This window comes from Oxyura jamaicensis, chromosome 20 (assembly GCF_011077185.1).
Source record: "Oxyura jamaicensis isolate SHBP4307 breed ruddy duck chromosome 20, BPBGC_Ojam_1.0, whole genome shotgun sequence".
Lineage (NCBI taxonomy): Eukaryota > Metazoa > Chordata > Aves > Anseriformes > Anatidae > Oxyura > Oxyura jamaicensis.
Window position 1 is genome coordinate 15045573 of NC_048912.1, and position 18776 is coordinate 15064348.

Consider the following 18776-nt stretch of genomic DNA (forward strand, 5'->3'; position numbering starts at 1 on the left):
TCGGCTGCCCCCGGTGCAGACGGAGCCTCAGCCCCCGGGGCTTTGTCGAGGCCTCTCCGGGGTCGCTGCCGCCCGGGGCAGGCCCAGGGGGCCGTGTACCGGGAGGGCCGGGCCGCGGCCCCGGTGCCCGCCCAGGCCACGATGCCCGCGCTCGGTGCGCTGCCCTCAGTAAAGATGGCGGCGCAGGCCTCGGGGCATCGCCTCACGCCCAGCGTCGCCCCGGCCGCCGCCGCCGTCCCCCCGCTCCCCCAGCCCCGTTAGCGCCGGGCCGGGCCCCGCGCGGCCGCTGTTGGCGGCTCCGGGCCGGGCCGGGCCGGGCCCGCCGAGGCCGCTGTCGCCATGGCAACGGGCCCCGCAGCCAACCGCTGGCCGCTTCCGCTGACGTCAGCGCCGACACGTGGATCCAAGATGGCGGCGGCGATGGTGAGCGCGGCGGCGGGCACGGAGCGGGGCCGGGCCGGGACCGGAGGGGGGGCGGCACCGGGACCGGGCGGGCCGAGACGGGACGGGAGGGACGGGACGGGACGGGGACGCGGTGCCGGCTGCAGCCCCGCCGGCTCCCCCGCGGCCGGGCGCGGCGCCTCCGGTCGGGCCGAGGCCTCGCAGCCTCCCGGGGCGGCCCCGGCCCTCCCGGGCAGCGCCGGCGGGGAGGCGGCGGCCGGCCCCAGGCGCCGCGGGGCGAGGCTGTCACGGCCCGCTGCGGCTTTTCAGCAGGGCCGGGCGGGAGCCTGTCGCTCCCCCCTTGTACCGAGCTGTGCCCCGGGGCTGTTCCCGGTGGGAATCCCTTGAGGGAGGCCCCGGCTGGTGCCGGTGAGCGGCTCGCAGCCTCCCGGTGGAGCAACGAGCGTGGCCCCGGGCTCTCGGGGAAGGTTTTCGAGGAGGAGGCGCTGCAGGAGCAGGGTTACGGGCAAGCGGTGGGCGCTGCCGGCCGGCACCAGGGCGCGGGGAATCCCCGCAGCGGGAACCGGACGGGGATCGGGGATCGGGGAGTGGAGCTGCCGGTCCATGCGGCTTTAGGCGTCGTTACGTGCTGCCGGCTCCCTCCCAGGCAGGGAGGAGGCAGGGCCCGAGCTGGTGTCGAGAGCAGAAGACGGTTCTCGGGGGAATCTCCCGGTACCCGCCTCTTTTACGAAGGGCAGAGACTGCTGAGAGCCCTCCTGGTGTCAGAGGGGCTCTCGGAGATGAACGTGAACGCGGCGCTTGTCTCCTTCCCAAAGCCTTGCAGTGACTCCTCTGACGCCGGGCAGACCGGCGATAAAGCTGGGCCTGTGCAAACGGCTGGGGGACACCCGAGGAGGCAGCCTGCGAGCGGGGAGGTAGGTGACAGGCTGGCACCTGGCAGGGGCGAGGAGCGGGAGCTGTCTGCGCCCCGCTAACCTGATCACCGAGCAGATATTGATCGTACGTGGCAGGGAGCTTGGGTGCTCTGGTGTCCATTGGCATTTGTTTCCTGCCACATGTTAACGGGCGATGTCCGTCTTCCCTTTCTGACCCGATATCAAAAAGTCTTGGTAATTGGGCCAGGTCATCAGAGCCTTGTGCATCTGCCTGGACGAGTGGCTGCGCACAGGTCGTTTCCCCTGGTTTTCCTCAAAACCGAAAGTTAGAAGCCCTCAGTTGCTGCTGGTCGTACCTTTTGCCCTTCTCTGTGTGAGAGCTAACGCTGCATCTCCCTTATCTCATTCATATGCTCTCCATTGCCGTCGTTTCCTGCTTCCTTCTCTTCCCTTTAAGCAAACGCCTCGCTGTGTTCTCACCTTCCTGGGTGAATTATCAACCAGGAAGCCAGCCCTAACGCGGTGCCAGGCGTATCGCCGGGCTGCAGGGAGCTGGAAATCGCTGCTGCTCGCAGGCTTCTTCGTGTTGGCAGCCTCTAGGAAACGCCTGCCAGCAGCCGAGCAGGGACATCCCGGGCCCGGCTGCGCTGGGCGATGTTGAAGCGCATTGGCAGAGCGCCTCGGGCTCCTGCCTGCCCCTTCCCCTGAGTAAACTTTGGAAATTTTGGAGTTCAGACTCCGGCACCGGCAGCTTCCGAGCCTGCAAACTGTGCGTGCACGTGTGTGGTCGCAGAGAGCTGTCCTGGGGGGTCTCCGGTCGGTCGGGCCGGGGTGTAGCTCGACAGCCCCGCTTCTTTGGCAGCGATTGGTAAGGCTTTGGGGAATCTTCAGGAGAGAAAAAAAAAGGCAATATTTTTAAATCTTTCCAAATGAGATAAATCAAAGAAACTGTCCTGCAATTGTTTGCAGATGTTAAGCCTCGTGATAATTAGTGAGAAGTAGCTTCGTGGAAGGGTTTCTGTGCGAGCTTCTCGTGGTGCCTGTGCATAGGACAAGGAACGCGCTGTGAGAATGGCCGCAAGGAAGGCTTGAGTCAAACGACTCTTAGTGCCAAGAGCTTCCCTCCAAGGTTAATCACAGAGGACACTGCCCGTCCGTTTTCAGAACTGACAGAGGTCCCCAGGCTTCGGGGGGGCTGACTTTCCCTCGATGGGCTGCCCCTGTCACTGCCGAGGGTGGCCTCGTGTGGCAGCACCCACCCCGCCACAGGTGTCCTCGGTGACGTGCCGGCTGCTCTCTCGGCTGTTTCCCTGGGGTGACTTTCCAGGTCTGGAGCTGTGCGTGTGTGCTGTGCTGCGTGGGAGCTGTGCGTGTGTGCTGTGCTGCGTGGTGCTCCGTTGCACCATTCCCTGGCACCTTAGAGTAAAGGCCGTCACGTGGGTGATTTTTCATGCCGGCTTTTTGAAGCGTACCGAGTTGGGGAAGGCCACAAAGGCAGTCCCCTGCCATCTGAAGTCTGTGCCTCGCCAGCGCTCTGGGGCTCACCCAAAGCAGGGCTGCATGCATCACGTTCTGATCTTGCGCAGGAGGAGATCTGCCCTGCAGGCATCTGAAATGAGCCGATTGCCGGGCCGGGCCCAGGAGCTGTGCGGGTGTTGGGGCACGTGTCCGCGTTGCCACGCTAAGTGCCGGAGGAGCAGCACGTCCCTCAGCGTGGAAGCACAGATCCCGCTCGGGAAGGCTCCCAGCTTCTCCCGGCACGTGCTCTGCCAGGCAGAGCTGGCTGCTGAGGAGCCCGCACTGGAAATTTCCCTTCAAATTTCACTTCCAGAACTCAGCCCCACCTGTTGCGTAGCGGTGTTCCCGTTTCTTGTTACCAAATGGTTTTTCCTGGCAGCGCTTTCCGTAGCCCCCCCATGCCTTCCCTGTTGCTTGGCACTGCCTGAGTCATCGTCATCTGCGTGCGGGGAGCCCGGTTTCTGCCAGAGGTGTCATCGCAGACTTCACCGTCCGCATGCCCGCGTGTCTCAGAGCGCCTTCCAAAGCCCTGTCCTGATCTTTGCCATCCTGCAGGCTTCGTTTTCCCTGATGCTGATCTGTGGCGTGGCCCAGAGGGGCAGGGAGAGAAGAGTGGGCTGGAAGGAGAGGTGACGTGCCCTGCCGCTGCCAAACCGCCCCGCGCTGATCGCCGCAGGCAGCGGTGGGGGGCAGCTCCCGGTGGGCAGCGTGGTCCTGGGGTTGGTGCTCCAGTAATCCCCGGGGCTGCGCCGCTCCCCCAGGTGTGGTGGGTGGGAGTAGAGAAGTCAGATGACAGCCTGCTGGGTGAAACGTCCCGGATAAACGCATCTTTCCTGAGCCGCCGCTTTCCTGAGAGTAGGTGAAGAAGCAGAGCGGGAAGTGAGCCGATGAGAGTCACAAATCGAAGTTAAGAAAGCTTTCCTGAGTTTGTGCATAACCCCTTGACCTTACAGATTTTGTAAGGTCTGGCATTAATCCTTCCAGTGTTCTTGCCCATGCCTAACGTTGCTCTGGCGTTTATTTTACGCTTTTGATATTAAATGTATAGATTTATGTTTTAGTGCTACCATTAAGGTATGTTAATGTTTCTTCTCCTGTCTGCAGGAAAGGCTAAGATGTTTGCTGGTCTTGCTGTTGTGGCTTCGTGGTACGGATTCTTTCTATGTGCCCGGCGTGGCTCCTATCAACTTCCATCGGAATGATCCCGTAGAAATAAAGGTGGGAGGAACTTGGATCTGGTGGGGTGTTTGTTTTGTTTCTTTGTGTGTCGTTTTTAATTCCCTGCTCATATCAGTGTAACTGCACGGGACGGGCAAGTCAAACTCTACGATCCTGTTACCAAAGTTTTGGTGCGGCTTATTTCCCTTTTTTACTGCCTTCGTGTAGGGTGTTGGGGATAAGCAGCCCGCAAGCGGTCGCTGGCGTCACCTCACCCTGCGATTCCCTGCGTGATTCTTTCTTGTTTCTGATTTCTTCTACCAAATCCCTTCAGCAATGTCACCGAAGTCCTCAAGTTGTTGCTGTGTTTGGCCAAGGAGCGTGCTCTTCCTGCAGTTTTGAAGTGAATTTAACCTGATTTTTTTCCCGGCACCATGCTGACTCCCAAAGCGCTTTTGGAGGATGAGCCTGAGCATGGTAGGATAAAGCAGGAGCCGAGTCAGACTTTTTCAGTGCTCTCTTCTGCCCAGTTTGCACATGCAATGTCTTCAAGTCAAGTGAAATCCATGCTAAGCCCTTCCCAGGAGCAGGCATTTGTCCGTGAGTGTTGGCACCTTGCAGCCCAGGCGTGCTGCAGGGCTGTTCTGTTCTCTTACAGCGCTGCTGGTAGCGAATGATGGAACCGCTCCTCCTCTGCAGGAGGAAGCCAGGCCTCGCTTCCAGACGTCAGCAGTTTATAGCCCTTTTCATTTATTTTTCTGAAGCTGTGGCCTCTGTCTCAGCAAAACGCAGCACCCCTGGGGCTGCTGAGGTTTGATGCTCCCAAGTGAAGCCCAACACAACTTGCTCCGTGGCTGCAGGCTGCCAGACCTTGGCTATTTTTAAGCAAATGTGATTTGCCTGTGGCTACAGTGAGCTTCCTGGAAGAGGGGGTGTTGGAGTGGCTGGTCTCAAAGGGGTTTCATGAGCCAGATGCTTCTCCAAGCGATAAGGCAAGTCAGCGTGTTTGCCAGTGCTCTTCCAATAAAGGAGCTTGGCTGCGTTACAAAACACTCCTGTTTTTCTGAGCAACTGCGGCCTTGGCTGTGGCGGTACGTGTCTGTGCTTCCCTTGTGCCGTGTGATTTGTGGGAACTCTCCAGAAATGTTTGGGTTTTGTCGCTGCCCTTTGTCTTCCCAGTCTGGTGGCTCTCTGGTTTTTCTTCTAGCGACAAAAATTGCTCAACTCTTCGTGTCGCTAGAGGCCAGACCTCTAGGGCTGGGGTGACGTGATTTTATTTTTTTAATTTTATTTTTTTAGGAAATAACTGCAGTCTCATGTGAAATTTGATTCTTGAATCTCTTTCAAGCTCTTTGTTGTTTTGTGGGACTTCACCAAGTCATAAACTTGTAAAAATAATATTTTTTTAAAAAATCTGCCATGCTTCTTTCTTCAAGGGTTTCTCTGTTTGTGACTGAAAAGCTACGGAGTCGTAGGGTAGAGAACGTAGGACTAGGAACTGCGCAAAAGGAGTATCTGTCTCCTTTCTTACAGAAGTGATCTTAGCGAGAGGTGTGTTTAGCAGAGGGCAGGAAGCTGAGTTCTGTCATGGGGATAATCCTTCCTTTTTCTGCAGGCTGTGAAGCTCACCAGCTCACGAACCCAGTTACCGTATGAGTACTACTCGTTGCCCTTCTGCCAGCCCACCAAGATAACGTACAAGGCAGAGAATCTCGGTACGTATCCGCTGAACAGCACGCTGCCAGCAATGAACGGGCTGCTGCTCGTGAGCTGAGAGTGTGTAAAGGAGGAAGATGGTTTGCAGGTGTCCTCTCCGATAAACGGCTTGTGGAGAGCCTGCTCCCTCCAGTTCTTTATGTGCTGGCAGATTGCAAACTAGGGTGTCCGTATGCCGGAAAAAGGAAACTACTTGAAGGAGAGAGCACTCAACCAGCCATACCTAGGGCTTGGTACTTCCAACAAAGTCAGCTACCCTGGAATTTTTTCTTTGCATCTGTGGTAACGGGGGAGACTTGCTCCCATCACCCTGGCTGTACAGCGCTCTGCAAACCGGGCAGCAGATCAGTGGCAAGAAGCCTGGAAGCCTTAAACCCTGCTCTTATTCTCCTGTTTTACAGGTGAGGTTCTCCGGGGGGATCGAATTGTAAATACACCTTTCCAGGTTTCCATGAACGTGGAGAAGAAATGTGAAGTTCTTTGCAACCTTCCCAACAAGCCGGTCACTCTGACCGTGGAGCAGAGCAAGCTGATCGCTGAGCGGATCAGGGAAGATTACTATGTCCACCTGTGAGTCACCCGGAGAGGGGCTTTGTGTCAGCGGGGATTCCCTGTTGTGGACAAGTTTGATCTGAAATCTGTGCTTTCAGCATTGCTGATAACCTCCCTGTGGCAACACGGCTGGAGTTCTATTCCAATCGTGAGGAAGAGGAAAAGAAGAAGGAGAAGGATGTGCAGTTCGAGCATGGATACAGGCTTGGGTTTATGGACGGTAACAAGGTAGAGCATCTGGGTGCTGTGTGAGGGGCGCGTGGAGGAGCGGTGGGAGTCTCTCAGTGTTGGAAATCCACCAGAGAGCATCAGGGCTAGGAATGCAACCGACATTTTAATATAGAATAGAAATACAAGAGGTCTTCTAACGGAAGAGAGTGAGGGCAGGTGCTGGCGTACCGCTACGACAGCCAAAGCTCCCAGCGTGGACTTGGCGTAAGGCTTTGGATGTACCTGAGGAGTGGTTTCCCCTTGGTAGACCAAAGGTGTTGTACCCCAAAGGCTGGCTGATCTTTAGCAATCTTGGAGCATCTTGTGTTTAAAAAAAAGACTGCAATATTTATTAGTATTTATTCTAATATTTAGTATTTATTCCAATATTTATTAGTAGATTGGAACGTGGCGGGAGGTTCGATTCAGAAGGTAGCAATTTGAATTCCTTCGGTGCAGTGCAACGGCTTATGGGTGAAAGAAACCTAGCTACCGAAGGGGAGGAAAGGGTGTGGGATATTAGAAAGTGAAAGCACTGGCAAATTGTAAAAAACAAAACATATCCCTGTTTGTAACTGTCTAGAAGAAGCTTCTTAAGTTCGCAAACTGAAATCTAGCATGTGTGTTCCTGCAGTTAATTTTTTAATTGTGTGCCTTAAAGATCAGCTGCACCTGACTTAACCGGTGTATCTTTTTAACATGGTCAGGAGTTCAGTTGCACACACGGCTCTGATTGCTTGCGTACAAGTTCTTGTGGGTGAATGAACTTGCTGTGCCTGCAGAGAGAGCTGCTGCACTTTGTTCCTGCCGTAGGTGATGTAAGAGCTCTTTGAAAGCACAAGCTCAGGACAGCTGTGAGCACCAGCAGGCTGATTAATAATTATCTGTCAGAAGAAGCAAGCAGGAAACTCAGGGCTGTAGCTACTGAGGTCCTTCCCACATGAATTCTGTGGTTCTTTTGCCACTGAAGTCTCCCCTGAGCGCATGACTGAGCTGTATCTCAACGTAATGGTGTTGTCTGGGCCAGAAATAGACTGGAACCTCGTCACTGATGCTTGGAGTGTTTGGGGTGTCACCTCTCCAATACCCGTGTTCTCTCCTCTTGTTCTTTTAAACGTGGCAGTGTTAGCTTGAGCTCGCCCTATAGCACAGTGTACGTGGGAACAGTGGGAGCCTTCGCTTCTCTGCACTGAAACTGCTTTCTCCAGTTGCTTCTAAACTTGGCTTGTTCCCTTCTCGGGTGGCTAACATCATATTTAATGTCAATCTGTTTTAGTTCTACCTGCACAACCACCTCTCCTTCATCCTTTACTACCACAGAGAGGATGTGGAAGAAAACCAGGAGCCCACCTACAGGGTTGTGCGCTTTGAAGTGATTCCCCAGAGCATTAAACAAGAAGGTGAGTGACTTTTAGGGAGGGGAGCAAGGGAGAAGAATCTCTTGTAGGCCAGGTGTTGAACACACACGGATGTGCCAGTGCCAGTTGTTACTTCCTTGTCTCAGGGCACAGAAAGGAGGGAGTCTGAATTATAAGAACAGTGTTAGCTGTAACAGTAATATCTTGCCTTAAAATGTGTTTATGCTGTTCATTGCTGATTGGAAGGAGTTCTGCAAACTGCAGAGCAGCTGGGAAAGGAATGAATGTTTTCCCTGCTGTATTTGGAGTAACAGTGGCACAGTGCCTTGAACTGGGGGCCAGGCTGATCAGCAGGAGAGGTGGTGCCTCAGGGAAGGTCTGACCTAGTGGGGGCCTTGTTTTCTGTTACAGACTTGAAGGCTGATGAGAAGGGGATGTGCACCCTACCTGAAGCCACAGGCTCAGCCCCTCAGGAAATCGATCCCTCTAAGGAGAACCAGATGCTCTTCACGTACTCTGTCCACTGGGAGGTGAGGGAGTAGTGGGAAGCTGGCTGGCAGCTAACTGCCCCTGCCTGGCACAGGCTGGCAGTTCGTGCTCCAAGTATTATCCACAGGGGTGTTGTGGAAGACATTGGGAAGGTGCTGGTGTGAGAAGACACGGGGCAGTGATAGCTGCTGGGGTGTCCGAGGGGCTTCTGGTCACACCGTGCTGTTCTTTCAGGAAAGCGACATTAAATGGGCTTCCCGCTGGGACACCTACCTGACCATGAGCGATGTGCAGATTCACTGGTTTTCTATCATCAACTCCGTGGTGGTCGTCTTTTTCCTTTCGGGTGAGTGAGATGTGTGGGCTGAAGAAGGCTTTGCCGTACAGGCAGGGAATTGGCTTTAAGCCTCGGTTGTCTGTAGCTCAAGGAGGAAGCAGCCATGCCTGAACCTGCTTGGAAGGGGCAGGAAATGAGCATTGGCACCTATAAAACCTCCTGGTTTGGGCATGGGGTCAGGCTGCTACCCGCTTTTGCGCTCTGACTGGGGTAGTTGGGGAAGTAGAATCGTTAATGTGTTGTTTTTTTATTTTTTTATTTTTTTTAAAGAAAAACCAGGAAAGCCACAGTGCCTTGTTCATGCTGGAATTCTGCCTTCCCTGCTCCCTGGGGCTTTGGTTCTGTTTTTGCGTAGGCTAGGGGAGAAGGGTAATGATTCAAGGCGGCCTCTCCTAGCCAGAGCTGTGAATGTTGCTGGGATCAGTGTGGTTGCACAGCATGAGGGCAGCAGGGCCACACAGGAGCCCCTGCGCTAACCTGTACTTGTTTTCAGGTATTCTCAGCATGATCATCATTCGCACCCTCCGGAAGGACATCGCCAACTACAACAAAGAAGATGACATTGTATGATGTGTTTGTTCCTGGGGCTGGGATCACAGAGGGAGGGAAGCACAGATGAGGAGGGATCTGGTTGAAGATGTGGCTGTAGTACCTCTTCCCACCTTGCCTCCCATTTTTCTTTGAACCCTGAGGCGGTTCCGTAATGTGCTCTCAGGACGCTTCCCATCACTGGAAGTATTCAAAGTCGGACGGGATGGGGCACTGAGGAACCTGATCTAATGAAGGATGCCTGTGGTAGTAGGGGGGTTGAGGTAGCTGATCCTTAAAGGTCCTCCCAGACTGTTCCATGATGTGATTCTGTGACGCCTTTGGCACTCTGTATGTGACGGCTAATTACCAGCACAGATGTCTTCATGCCTAGGTGGTGACTGCTGACAGTTCCATAAATGTGTGTCCTGGCTCTGGCAGTTCAGGACTTAACTGCTTTAAGTGCAAGAGGAAAGAAGTTTGTTAACTAGAGCGATAGGAACCTGTACTAGTACAAGGAAATGGGCCTCTTGGGGTGGCTGTGATAGCACCGTTATTGCCACTGCTAAATTGTATTTAAATACCTTATTTTCTTCTTGCTACAGGAAGATACCATGGAGGAATCTGGTTGGAAACTTGTGCACGGAGATGTCTTCAGGCCTCCACAGTATCCCATGATCCTCAGTTCTCTCCTGGGTTCTGGAATTCAGCTCTTCTGTATGATCCTGATCGTCATCTGTAAGTGGCACGTGTTGCACGGAGTGGCCATAACAAGAGGAACACTGCTCAAGGGTGTTTGCGGCTCCAAACTGCAACTTCCATCTAGGCTCACCTTAGCTTGAGTGAAGGCACATGAGTCTGCTTCCTGAAGGAGGCGTAGGCCTGTGCTCAGCATTTCTGAGTTTCTATATAGATGCCTTCAGCTGAGAGATGCTTTTTGAGTTTGTATTTTCTGTAAGCAAGATAGGAGAGGCGGGGATTCTGCAGAAACAAGCACCGGGTGGTAATGGGCTGAGAGACTTTTGCACACGTGTGCTTTGCCTTCTGAGCTGCACCTGCTCAAATCTCTGGGCTAAAGCATGACCTATAGCTTGAGAGCAAAGCTGTGACTTTCTCTCTGGCCAGTGCTGGAGGCTGTGGGTGTGTTATGCTTTAAAGGAGCTGAGGTCTGTGCAGGAGGCGGCGATCCCAGGCGGCTGCATTCAGCTTGAGGGATGGCCCCTAGCCTCCAGGTGCAGGCTGGCGCGTGTGCGTCAGAGCCATCGTGCTTTGTCCTGGTTTTCCTCTGCAGTTGTTGCCATGCTGGGGATGCTGTCACCTTCTAGCCGGGGTGCACTGATGACTACTGCCTGCTTCCTCTTCATGTTCATGGGGTAGGTGTCCGCTGCTTTCCACAACCAAACTGTCCTGCCTACACCTGCCCTCCCTTTCCCCAGCAATGAAAGCTCATTTTCTTTGTCTTGGCTTGTTTCTGTCCAGGGTGTTTGGTGGGTTCTTCGCTGGCCGCTTGTACCGGACTCTGAAAGGACATCGGTGGAAGAAGGGAGCCTTTTGTGTGAGTCTCTTGGTGTTCTGTGCTGCTTATCCAGGGTGATGACGACAAGGTCTGGGGTTAGTTCCACGCGCGTTTGTGGGTGGCTGGATGCACGCTGGCTGGACGTGCAGAGATTTGGTGTTGAGTCCTCGTAGCTTTACATGAAAGGGTAAACACCAGAGCATGTACTGCTGTGAAGCAAGAGGGTTGTCTTGAGATCCTCCCCACTGCCCGTCTGCTGAGCGAGCAGGAGGGATGCTTCCTCCACGTGTGCTTTGTCCCAGCAATGGACTCATTAAAAAGAAGCATCTGGTTCACAAGCCAGGTGTGTTCTCTTAACCTGCGTTTGCTCTTGCAGACAGCTACCTTGTATCCGGGTGTCGTTTTCGGTATCTGCTTTGTCCTGAACTGTTTCATCTGGGGAAAACACTCCTCTGGAGCGGTAGGTACCTCCTTCACCCCGGGAGCCTGCTGGAGCGGGAGGCGGGGGACTGGGCTCTGGGGGAGTTGCCTTTCACAGCACCTTTCTCATGGGGGTGCCAGTGCAGTGGCTGACTGGAGAGGTGGTCTGGCCAGTGCCTTCAGTCTCCATGGCAGATGGACTTGCTTGTTTTTATGACTCTGTGTGATTCCAGGTGCCTTTCCCTACCATGGTGGCCTTGCTCTGCATGTGGTTTGGGATCTCGTTGCCCTTGGTCTACCTGGGGTACTACTTTGGATTTCGCAAGCAGCCGTACGACAATCCCGTGCGGACCAACCAGATTCCCAGGCAGATCCCGGAGCAGAGGTGGTACATGAATAAATTTGTTGGGTGAGTGATGAGCGTCTAGGAAATGTGGTGAGTTGAGCCCCATTCCCTCAGCTCTCTTAGGCTGCTGACCATCACCTTCCTGCTGGTGTCTGGACACAGCCAGGTCACAGAGCTGTTTTCCTGAGTAATGTGGTATCAGAGACTTGATCTTGACATGTTTAATGTACCAACAGGAGTGTCATTTACTGCATGAAACTTATTCTAGCAATCTGGAGCTGCAGAGCTTTTCTCGGAGTGCTCTGGGTGGTTACAGGGAGCTTCTAATGGCCAGACAGTGATGTTGCTGCTTAACGTTTTCTCTTTCTCGCTCTGCAGGATTCTCATGGCTGGTATTCTGCCTTTTGGAGCTATGTTCATTGAACTGTTCTTCATTTTCAGTGTAAGCATTTAACCCACTTCATTCCTGAATGGGATTCCTCTTGTGCCAAAGCCAGTATGTCTCTGTAGGGGAGGGAGCGCCCACCTGGAGCAATTTCATACTCCTGTACTTACTGGAGGGGCTGACAGGTTCCCTCCGGGTCTCGTTGTTCCTAGAAAGAGCTGGGCTGTGGGTCTCTGCAGACTGTCTTCTTGCTGAAAACACCCGGAGGTGTCTGCAGAACCTTCTGAAGGGTGATTTGAAGGATGGTGGTGAAGATAAAGCTTGCTGTAACGTTATGTCAGGGAGGGGACCTGACATTAAGGTGTTCAGCTGCTGCTTATTTCTCACCCTTCTGTGGTCAAGGAGGAATTTGCTGTTCCATTGCTAGGAAGATGTAGGGGAGTGAGCAAGCTACCTCGTAGCTGCCTTTGGGTATCTTTTTGCAACCCAGTCCCTTTGGGAAATGCACTTGAACTGATGCCTCATCTCAATAGGGCTGAGGGTCCCTAAGAAGTTAGTCTCACATTTGCTGATTGATTACAGAAGCACGGAAACAATTTTATGCTGTGTCTTTGTTTCAGGCAATCTGGGAGAACCAGTTCTATTACCTTTTTGGCTTTCTCTTCCTGGTGTTTATCATCCTGGTGGTGTCCTGCTCACAAATCAGCATTGTCATGGTGTACTTCCAGCTTTGTGCTGAGGTGAGATTTCCCCTGTCGCAGTTTCAGCAGCTCAGGGTGCACGCTCGTTCCTGGCAGAGCACAGGTCTCGTTCCTGCTGCTGCTTAGCAAAAATCTAGCACGGCCCAGATCCGTGGGTGTGGTTGTTCTTTACACCTCTAGACTTGAAGGAGAGTTGAAGCTACTTGACATCTAGGCTGGGAACTGTGGTTTCGTACAGGAAATCCTGCTGGGAGCAGGGTATTTCGAGCTGATATCTCTTCCCAAAGAAACCATTTAATTCCATCCTTGTCTGAAGAGAAATGCAGGGCCAAAGGCTGAGCCGTGTTCTCCAGTAGCAAGTGCTGCGCTGCTGACCTGTTTCACTGTCAGCTTTTCAGCCTTTGGAAATACTTCTGTGACAAAGTAGCTCCCCATGCCCCAACTGCGGTTTTCCTTTGAAGGAAAATGGGCAGTATTCTCCCAAAAAGCTCACCGCTCCCCTGAGCCAGTGGAGCTGGTGACACAGAAGGGAAGCCTGTGGAGTAATGCTGAGGCTTTTTACCCTGTCAGGATTACCGCTGGTGGTGGAGGACCTTCTTGGTGTCTGGAGGATCTGCCTTCTATGTGCTCATCTATGCCATCTTCTACTTTGTGAACAAGGTATTGTCATTCTTCTTGGATGGAAGTGCCACTTCCTAGGAGAGATTGTTGGATCTGGGGAAGGAAGTGGTGGGGCTGCCTCGTCCGAGTCCATCCCTGTGCTAGCACAAAGCAGCCAGCTGTGCTGATGGCATTTCCAAAGCAGGGGGGAGGATTTAAGTACCTGAGGGCCCTGCGTGGAGCCATCAGTTGCCAGCAGTGGTCCCCAGCCCCTCTCCTGAAGGGGACATCTCAGCTGAACCACAATGCGCTGAGCAGGGGGTTGCTTCTGCTTTGAATGCCCCTTGTAGAGGGCGTTGGCTGCTGTGGGAGCTGATTCGTGCTACCTCTGAACACGATTTTACTTATTTTTAACTCCTCTTCTGTTTTAGCTGGATATCGTTGAGTTCATTCCCTCCTTACTGTACTTCGGCTACACCGCCCTTATGGTCCTGTCCTTCTGGCTCCTCACTGGCACCATTGGCTTCTATGCAGCCTACATGTTTGTCCGGAAGATCTACGCCGCGGTGAAAATAGACTGAAGATGCAGAGCCAGCAGAAAGCAGACACCTCTGAATACATGTCCTCCTGGGATCGAAGGAGACATCTTCTCCCAATTCTTTTAAGGAAACAAAATCCAGTGGGAGAGTGACAAGAGAAATAAATAACTCCTCATTTTGGAATGTAACTTTTGGCACAGTGTACATGGATTCTGGGCTACTTCTGGGGGGAAAAGGGGCCTGTAGATACCTTACATTTTAACTTTATTATCCTGTTCCAGATTTGAGGGAGTTTTTTAGCAGAGAAATATCCCTCTGTATAAGTAAACCCCTTTTTGCTAATTCATCTTTTTTTTTTTTTTTATGTTGATGATGAATGGATTTAAGACAGCAGTGGAAACACTTGTGAAAACATTTTCTTCCAGCCCCTAGGGTGCTCTAGGATTCAGGGAGACTCTTCAGACAAGTATCAGACTGGATTTCTTTCCTGCCTTCATGTCTGCACAGAAGAGGGAACTTGACTGTGGCAAAACAAAAGGATCCTAACGGCTCACCCAGCATGGGTCTGGCGTGCTCTCGCTGCAGAAGTCCTGGCATCAGCTTGTTTACAGTTTGGAGGTGCCATTCGGAGCCTAGGAAGTGCAATTTCACCGTGAGAGAGCTGGAGGACTGCACCCCTCGGCATCATTTCTCCCAGCTTCTGGCCTTGGACAGCATGGGAGGGTGGGATTTCCCCTTTGGAAGGTGCAGCGGGACGCAGTGTTCTGGTGGAAGCGTGTGATTGTGCTGGTGCTAGAACACGCCACTGGAAGGATGCCAGAGGTAACGGCCGGGGTTTGTGGTGTGCATAGCTCTGCTCCAGCCGGGTGAGGAGACGGGGCCGGCTTCCTTCCTGGGAACCCCATGGTTCTGGGAAGCCTGAAGTTGGCGCCGCCGTTGCGTTAGTGCCAAGCAATCTGATGCAGTGTTGGGCCTCAGCTGCAGCGAGACGTGCGCCGGCCGTGCAGAAGAGGCTGGGGACGAGGAGTGGCCCCAAGGAGTTCTCCCATTGCCAGAAGCGGGCTGCCTCACTGCCTGCCTTGTTCCCCAGCTGCTCTTGCTGCTCTCTTCTCCTCTCTTAGATTCTCTACCTCCAGGGAACAGAAGTTCACACCCCCTCAGCTGGATTTTGTTCTCCACAAAACGGTCTAAGTCCTCTGGGCAGCCAGTGTGGGCTCTTCTGCAGCAGGCTCCTCTTTTTCTGTGGCTTGATGCCTGAATAAGCCCCTGGGAAGATCTTTTTAAACGAGGTCTGAATTTCATGTCGGTCATTTCTGATGTTCCCAGTAAAAAAACTTGCAGGTTGCAGTGAAAGCTCCCTCCATCCCCAGAGTAGCTGGATGCAGTCGGGGCTACAGGAGAGAGGTGTGGTGGTTTGTGAGATCTATTAACAATTTTGGTTTTGCTTCTTCCTGTAGCAAGAAATAAGGTCTCCAGGTGACCGGCTGTCCCAGGGGACACCATTCCAACACAACTGTCCCAAGCCCTCCCTGTTACCAGCACTGATGCATGCACTTGAGGGGTTTGGGGCTATTTTAGTCCAAATGGCCGTAAGAGTTGCCACGAGGTCCACGCGAGGACCTGTGCCTCGTACTGGTGGCCTTGCTCCCTGCAGGGAGCTGGCTCTACAGATGGTTTCATTCCTCCTCAGCCCCAAGTCTTTCTGGCCTTGCCTAATAACTTCCTCAGCCACGCGCCATGCCAAAGTCTGATCAGCCAGGAATCAAGGATGGACAAAAGAGAGCAGGGGATGCACGAGCCAGCTGTGCTGTGGGGTACCGCGTCGGTTCTGATTTAAGATCTTTGTTTGTTGTTGTTTTTTTTTTGCTATCCCCACCCATGGAGAGGCTCAGCCAGCATTGATTTCTCTCCTTTCCCCCGGAGTGTTTTCTCTGTATTCTTTGTAATTTTTAATTAATGTATGTATTCTTTGTGCCCTACTGTAAATAAATCTGCCATTGTCCTGTTCTGGGTTCTCTCACGCCACCTCTTTGATTTTCTTCTCGTAACATTTAGCCTGCTCTGGCACCTGTGTGGTCTTTGACGTGTGGCTCCAGTTAGAAGCAGAGCCTGGAGCACGTTCCAGTTTCTTCCCTGATATTTTTCTCCTGGTAGACTTGACGGAGCACTGAAGCTTCTCCCAGCACGGCACGTCCTGTACAGTGCTGTGTGTTGTGATTAAAACGCTGCCAGTCAAGGCATTTGGGTTTGTTCCTCGCTGCGGTGTGCTGTGCGGGAAGAAGGCTTTAAGCAGCTCGGGTGTCTCGGTGTGAAACGCGCCGCTCAACTCGTGCAGCGCTAAGGGCTGCAGCTCCACGGCTCTCGGTGGCTGGAGCACCCCGAGGGGATTGTCGGTGGCTGGCGCCATGTGTGGCAGCTCTGTGGTGCTTTGGAGCAGTGCGGCTGTGAGCCTGCAGCCGAGGGAGCCGCGTTCCCTCCTCCCGTTCTGGAGCTGTGCTGGTGCCCCTTCACCGTTAGCTTTCAGCTCGGTGTCTTTACCAGGACTTGGGTGTTTTTGCTGCGTGGGGCATTTGTGGGCAAAGCTTCCCTCAGAGGGGGTGAGTGTGGGAGGGTCGGCGAGCTCCCTCTAGACGTTTTGCCCAGCAGAGCGCTGGGATGCGAGCAGCTCTGGCTGCTGACGTGTTGCGGGGCTGCCAGCGGCGGCTGAATGCCTGTGACGCTGATCAGCTGCCAAGGCCAGTGGGGAAATAGTTTAAATTTTTAATCAAAAATCACTGGAGCAGTCAATTCTACCCTTAAAAAGGGTGAAGGAAGACATCAGCTCCACCACCAGGACAATCTGTGCTGAGCTCGTTTTTCATTTGTAAGCAGAGTGGCGAGGTGTGCCGTTTCCTCCTGTGCTAAGACTGAACACAACGAAGGCAGCTCCACTTTTCCTGTCTGTATTAAGAACAAAAACAAGATCGTACCCAGAAAAGCGTGTGAGCAGTGAAGGTGATTGTCAGCTTTTAAACCATGGCCTGACAAGGGATTTCTGGGAGGGCAGAGTCCTTTTTTGTCTCTGCCAAAACGCCTCTGCAGCTGGTGTCAGCCAGACGGGCATGGCTGAAGCTCTAAGGTTTGGTTCTGGGTCCCTCTGTGCGGGGCACGGTCCTGGGGAGCTGAATGGTTCTGGGTTATTTGGGGGGGGGGAGGGAGGGCTGTGCTCGGCCAGAACGCTCCCCCAGGGGCTGACGGTTTTGGTGGAACCAGATCACCAAAGTTCCTGTCTGACAAACGTTTTTCTCCTTGACACAAGATCGTGGCACTGGCTGTTGCTCGTCCCGGGCAGGCTGCCCTGTCCTTCCTTGGTGCTTGTTCTCTGCTTGGAAGAAATTTCAAAGTGTGTGCGGATCCAGGTAGGAAGCTGGGTCTTTGGCTTGCTTTATGATTCTGTCTTTGCTTTAAAACAGGCCAACCAAAAACCCCATTCCCCTCCCAAACGACACTCAGGCTGAGTAATTCAAATGCTTTTAATAAACACCTTCCTTATTAAAAAAACTTCCAATGTGAAGTTCATTCTGTAAGACAAGGCAAGAGCTAATCTTAGTCGTGAGCTGTACGTTTCCTAATGGCACTTCGTATTTTTACAATTTAAAACCCTTGTTTATAGCCCCCAAAATACTCCGTTAAGAGGTTATTCAGCGTGTGTAAAAGTGCTAGAAAGTTTCTTTTCAGAAAACCACTCAAGCTTTAACGAGGGGAAGCTCTGGCTCTGAAGCTGTAGCTGCAGGAGGAGGTCAGGTACTGGGTCGGGCACGGCCTGCAGCTGCAGTGGAAGATGCTGAACCCCCGCCATCAGCTCCCAGGGCTGAGAAATCCCAAGCCCTCTGCCTCAGTGGGACCTCTGCAGGCTCCGGATCAGGTGCTGCCCCCTGCACCTGCAGCTTCCAACAGGAGCAGAACTGGTGCTGCCCTTTCGGGCCAGGATTCTCAGCAGGACCCAGCCTGGAACACCCTGCAGCAGCTTCTCCTCCAGCAGCAGTTTGGGTGCGTGACAGCTTCCCAGGTGAATCCTCGTGGCTTCCACAGGTTCCCTCTCATGACTGCTCCAAGGCAGACATCTCTACTTTTCTGTTCAATATCCTCATTCAAGTAAAATGCCAGTACAAATATTACAAAACAAGCTTTCTAAAAATAGTTTCTAGGTATTAGGGAACACTAGCACAAGAAAAAGTCAAGGCGTAGGCACTCAGTAGGGCAAGGAGGAGTCAGAACCTCAGGCCAGGCTTCCACCAGCAGTACCTGCAGCTGCCCAGGGCCAGCTCTGCCTGCGTGCGACGGCGTCTGCACGGAAAGCAGCAGCCCGGGTGTTACCTTCAAGGCAGGACAGGGAGCTGCAGAGGGAAAGGGGAAGCCGGGGCAGGCACCTGCGTGGGAGCTTTTCACCTGGGCCCCTGTGCTGAGCGGCACGTGGCAGCTATTCCTGTCCTGTGGGCTTTGCGCGGAGCTTTTGTCTCAGTACAGCATCCATCGGACCCGGCTGTCCGCTTGCATAGTAGTTTCAAAGACACAGACACGGTACGTGAAACAGGGCGAGAGTGAAGGTGAGGACAACAGAATGGGAGGCTGGGGGGGGTGTTAACAAGATGTTTTCGTATTGAGGATTGTTCCCCTAACTGAAAATGACGAGTAAAAAAAAATGGATTCCAAATTCCCTGCTCTTTCTTTGCAGTGTCTTTAAGCTTCCTTGTCACAGTGAGCTCCAGCTACACAGAAGGTACCTCCACGTCAAGTCCTTTGCGTGTTTAGGCACTGCTGGAGAGGACTGGAGCCCTCGCTTCAGCTGTGTCAGACGATGCAGAAGGCTACCTGTACGCACAGAAACAAAGCATGCTCTCAGTGGGAAAGCAAAGCTAATTCCAGGGTGTGATTGGTGAAAAGCCCAAAATGATCTATTTGGCCATCGCAGAATCAGACCCAGAAAGAATTCTGCTTGACCCGCTCCCGAGGTCCGAAGCGCTCAGTGGTGCGTGGTCTGTGTGAGCGCGCGGCGCTGGGTGCAGATCACCCGGGAGGCTGCTGAGGAAATGCTCTGGGAGAAAACTTTCTACCTGAAGCTACAAAATTTGGAGGATTCGGAGGAT

At 53.4% G+C, this 18776-nt stretch overlaps 1 protein-coding gene across 1 annotated transcript; it reads left to right on the forward strand.

Moving 5' to 3' along the window:
* Positions 1–304: 304 nt before the first annotated feature.
* TM9SF4 (transmembrane 9 superfamily member 4) lies at positions 305–15658 on the forward strand. The gene is made up of 18 exons (XM_035344046.1): positions 305–423; positions 3900–4013; positions 5569–5668; positions 6071–6239; positions 6320–6449; positions 7708–7831; positions 8201–8319; positions 8513–8624; positions 9109–9179; positions 9749–9881; positions 10435–10516; positions 10623–10698; positions 11036–11119; positions 11313–11488; positions 11804–11867; positions 12431–12550; positions 13082–13171; positions 13543–15658. The coding sequence occupies exons 1-18, from the start codon at positions 340–342 to the stop codon at positions 13690–13692; spliced, it is 1998 nt and encodes a 665-aa protein (XP_035199937.1). The 5' UTR covers positions 305–339; the 3' UTR covers positions 13693–15658.
* The last annotated feature ends 3118 nt before the right edge of the window (positions 15659–18776 follow it).

Excerpts from the sequence above, each read along its gene's own strand:
- TM9SF4 (XM_035344046.1), top strand. The coding sequence starts at position 340 with ATGGCAACGGGCCCCGCAGCCAACCGCTGGCCGCTTCCGCTGACGTCA. Across the intron at positions 424-3,899 it reads CCAAGATGGCGGCGGCGATG|GAAAGGCTAAGATGTTTGCT; the intron begins GTGAGCGCGGCG and ends TCCTGTCTGCAG. Across the intron at positions 8,320-8,512 it reads CGTACTCTGTCCACTGGGAG|GAAAGCGACATTAAATGGGC; the intron begins GTGAGGGAGTAG and ends CTGTTCTTTCAG.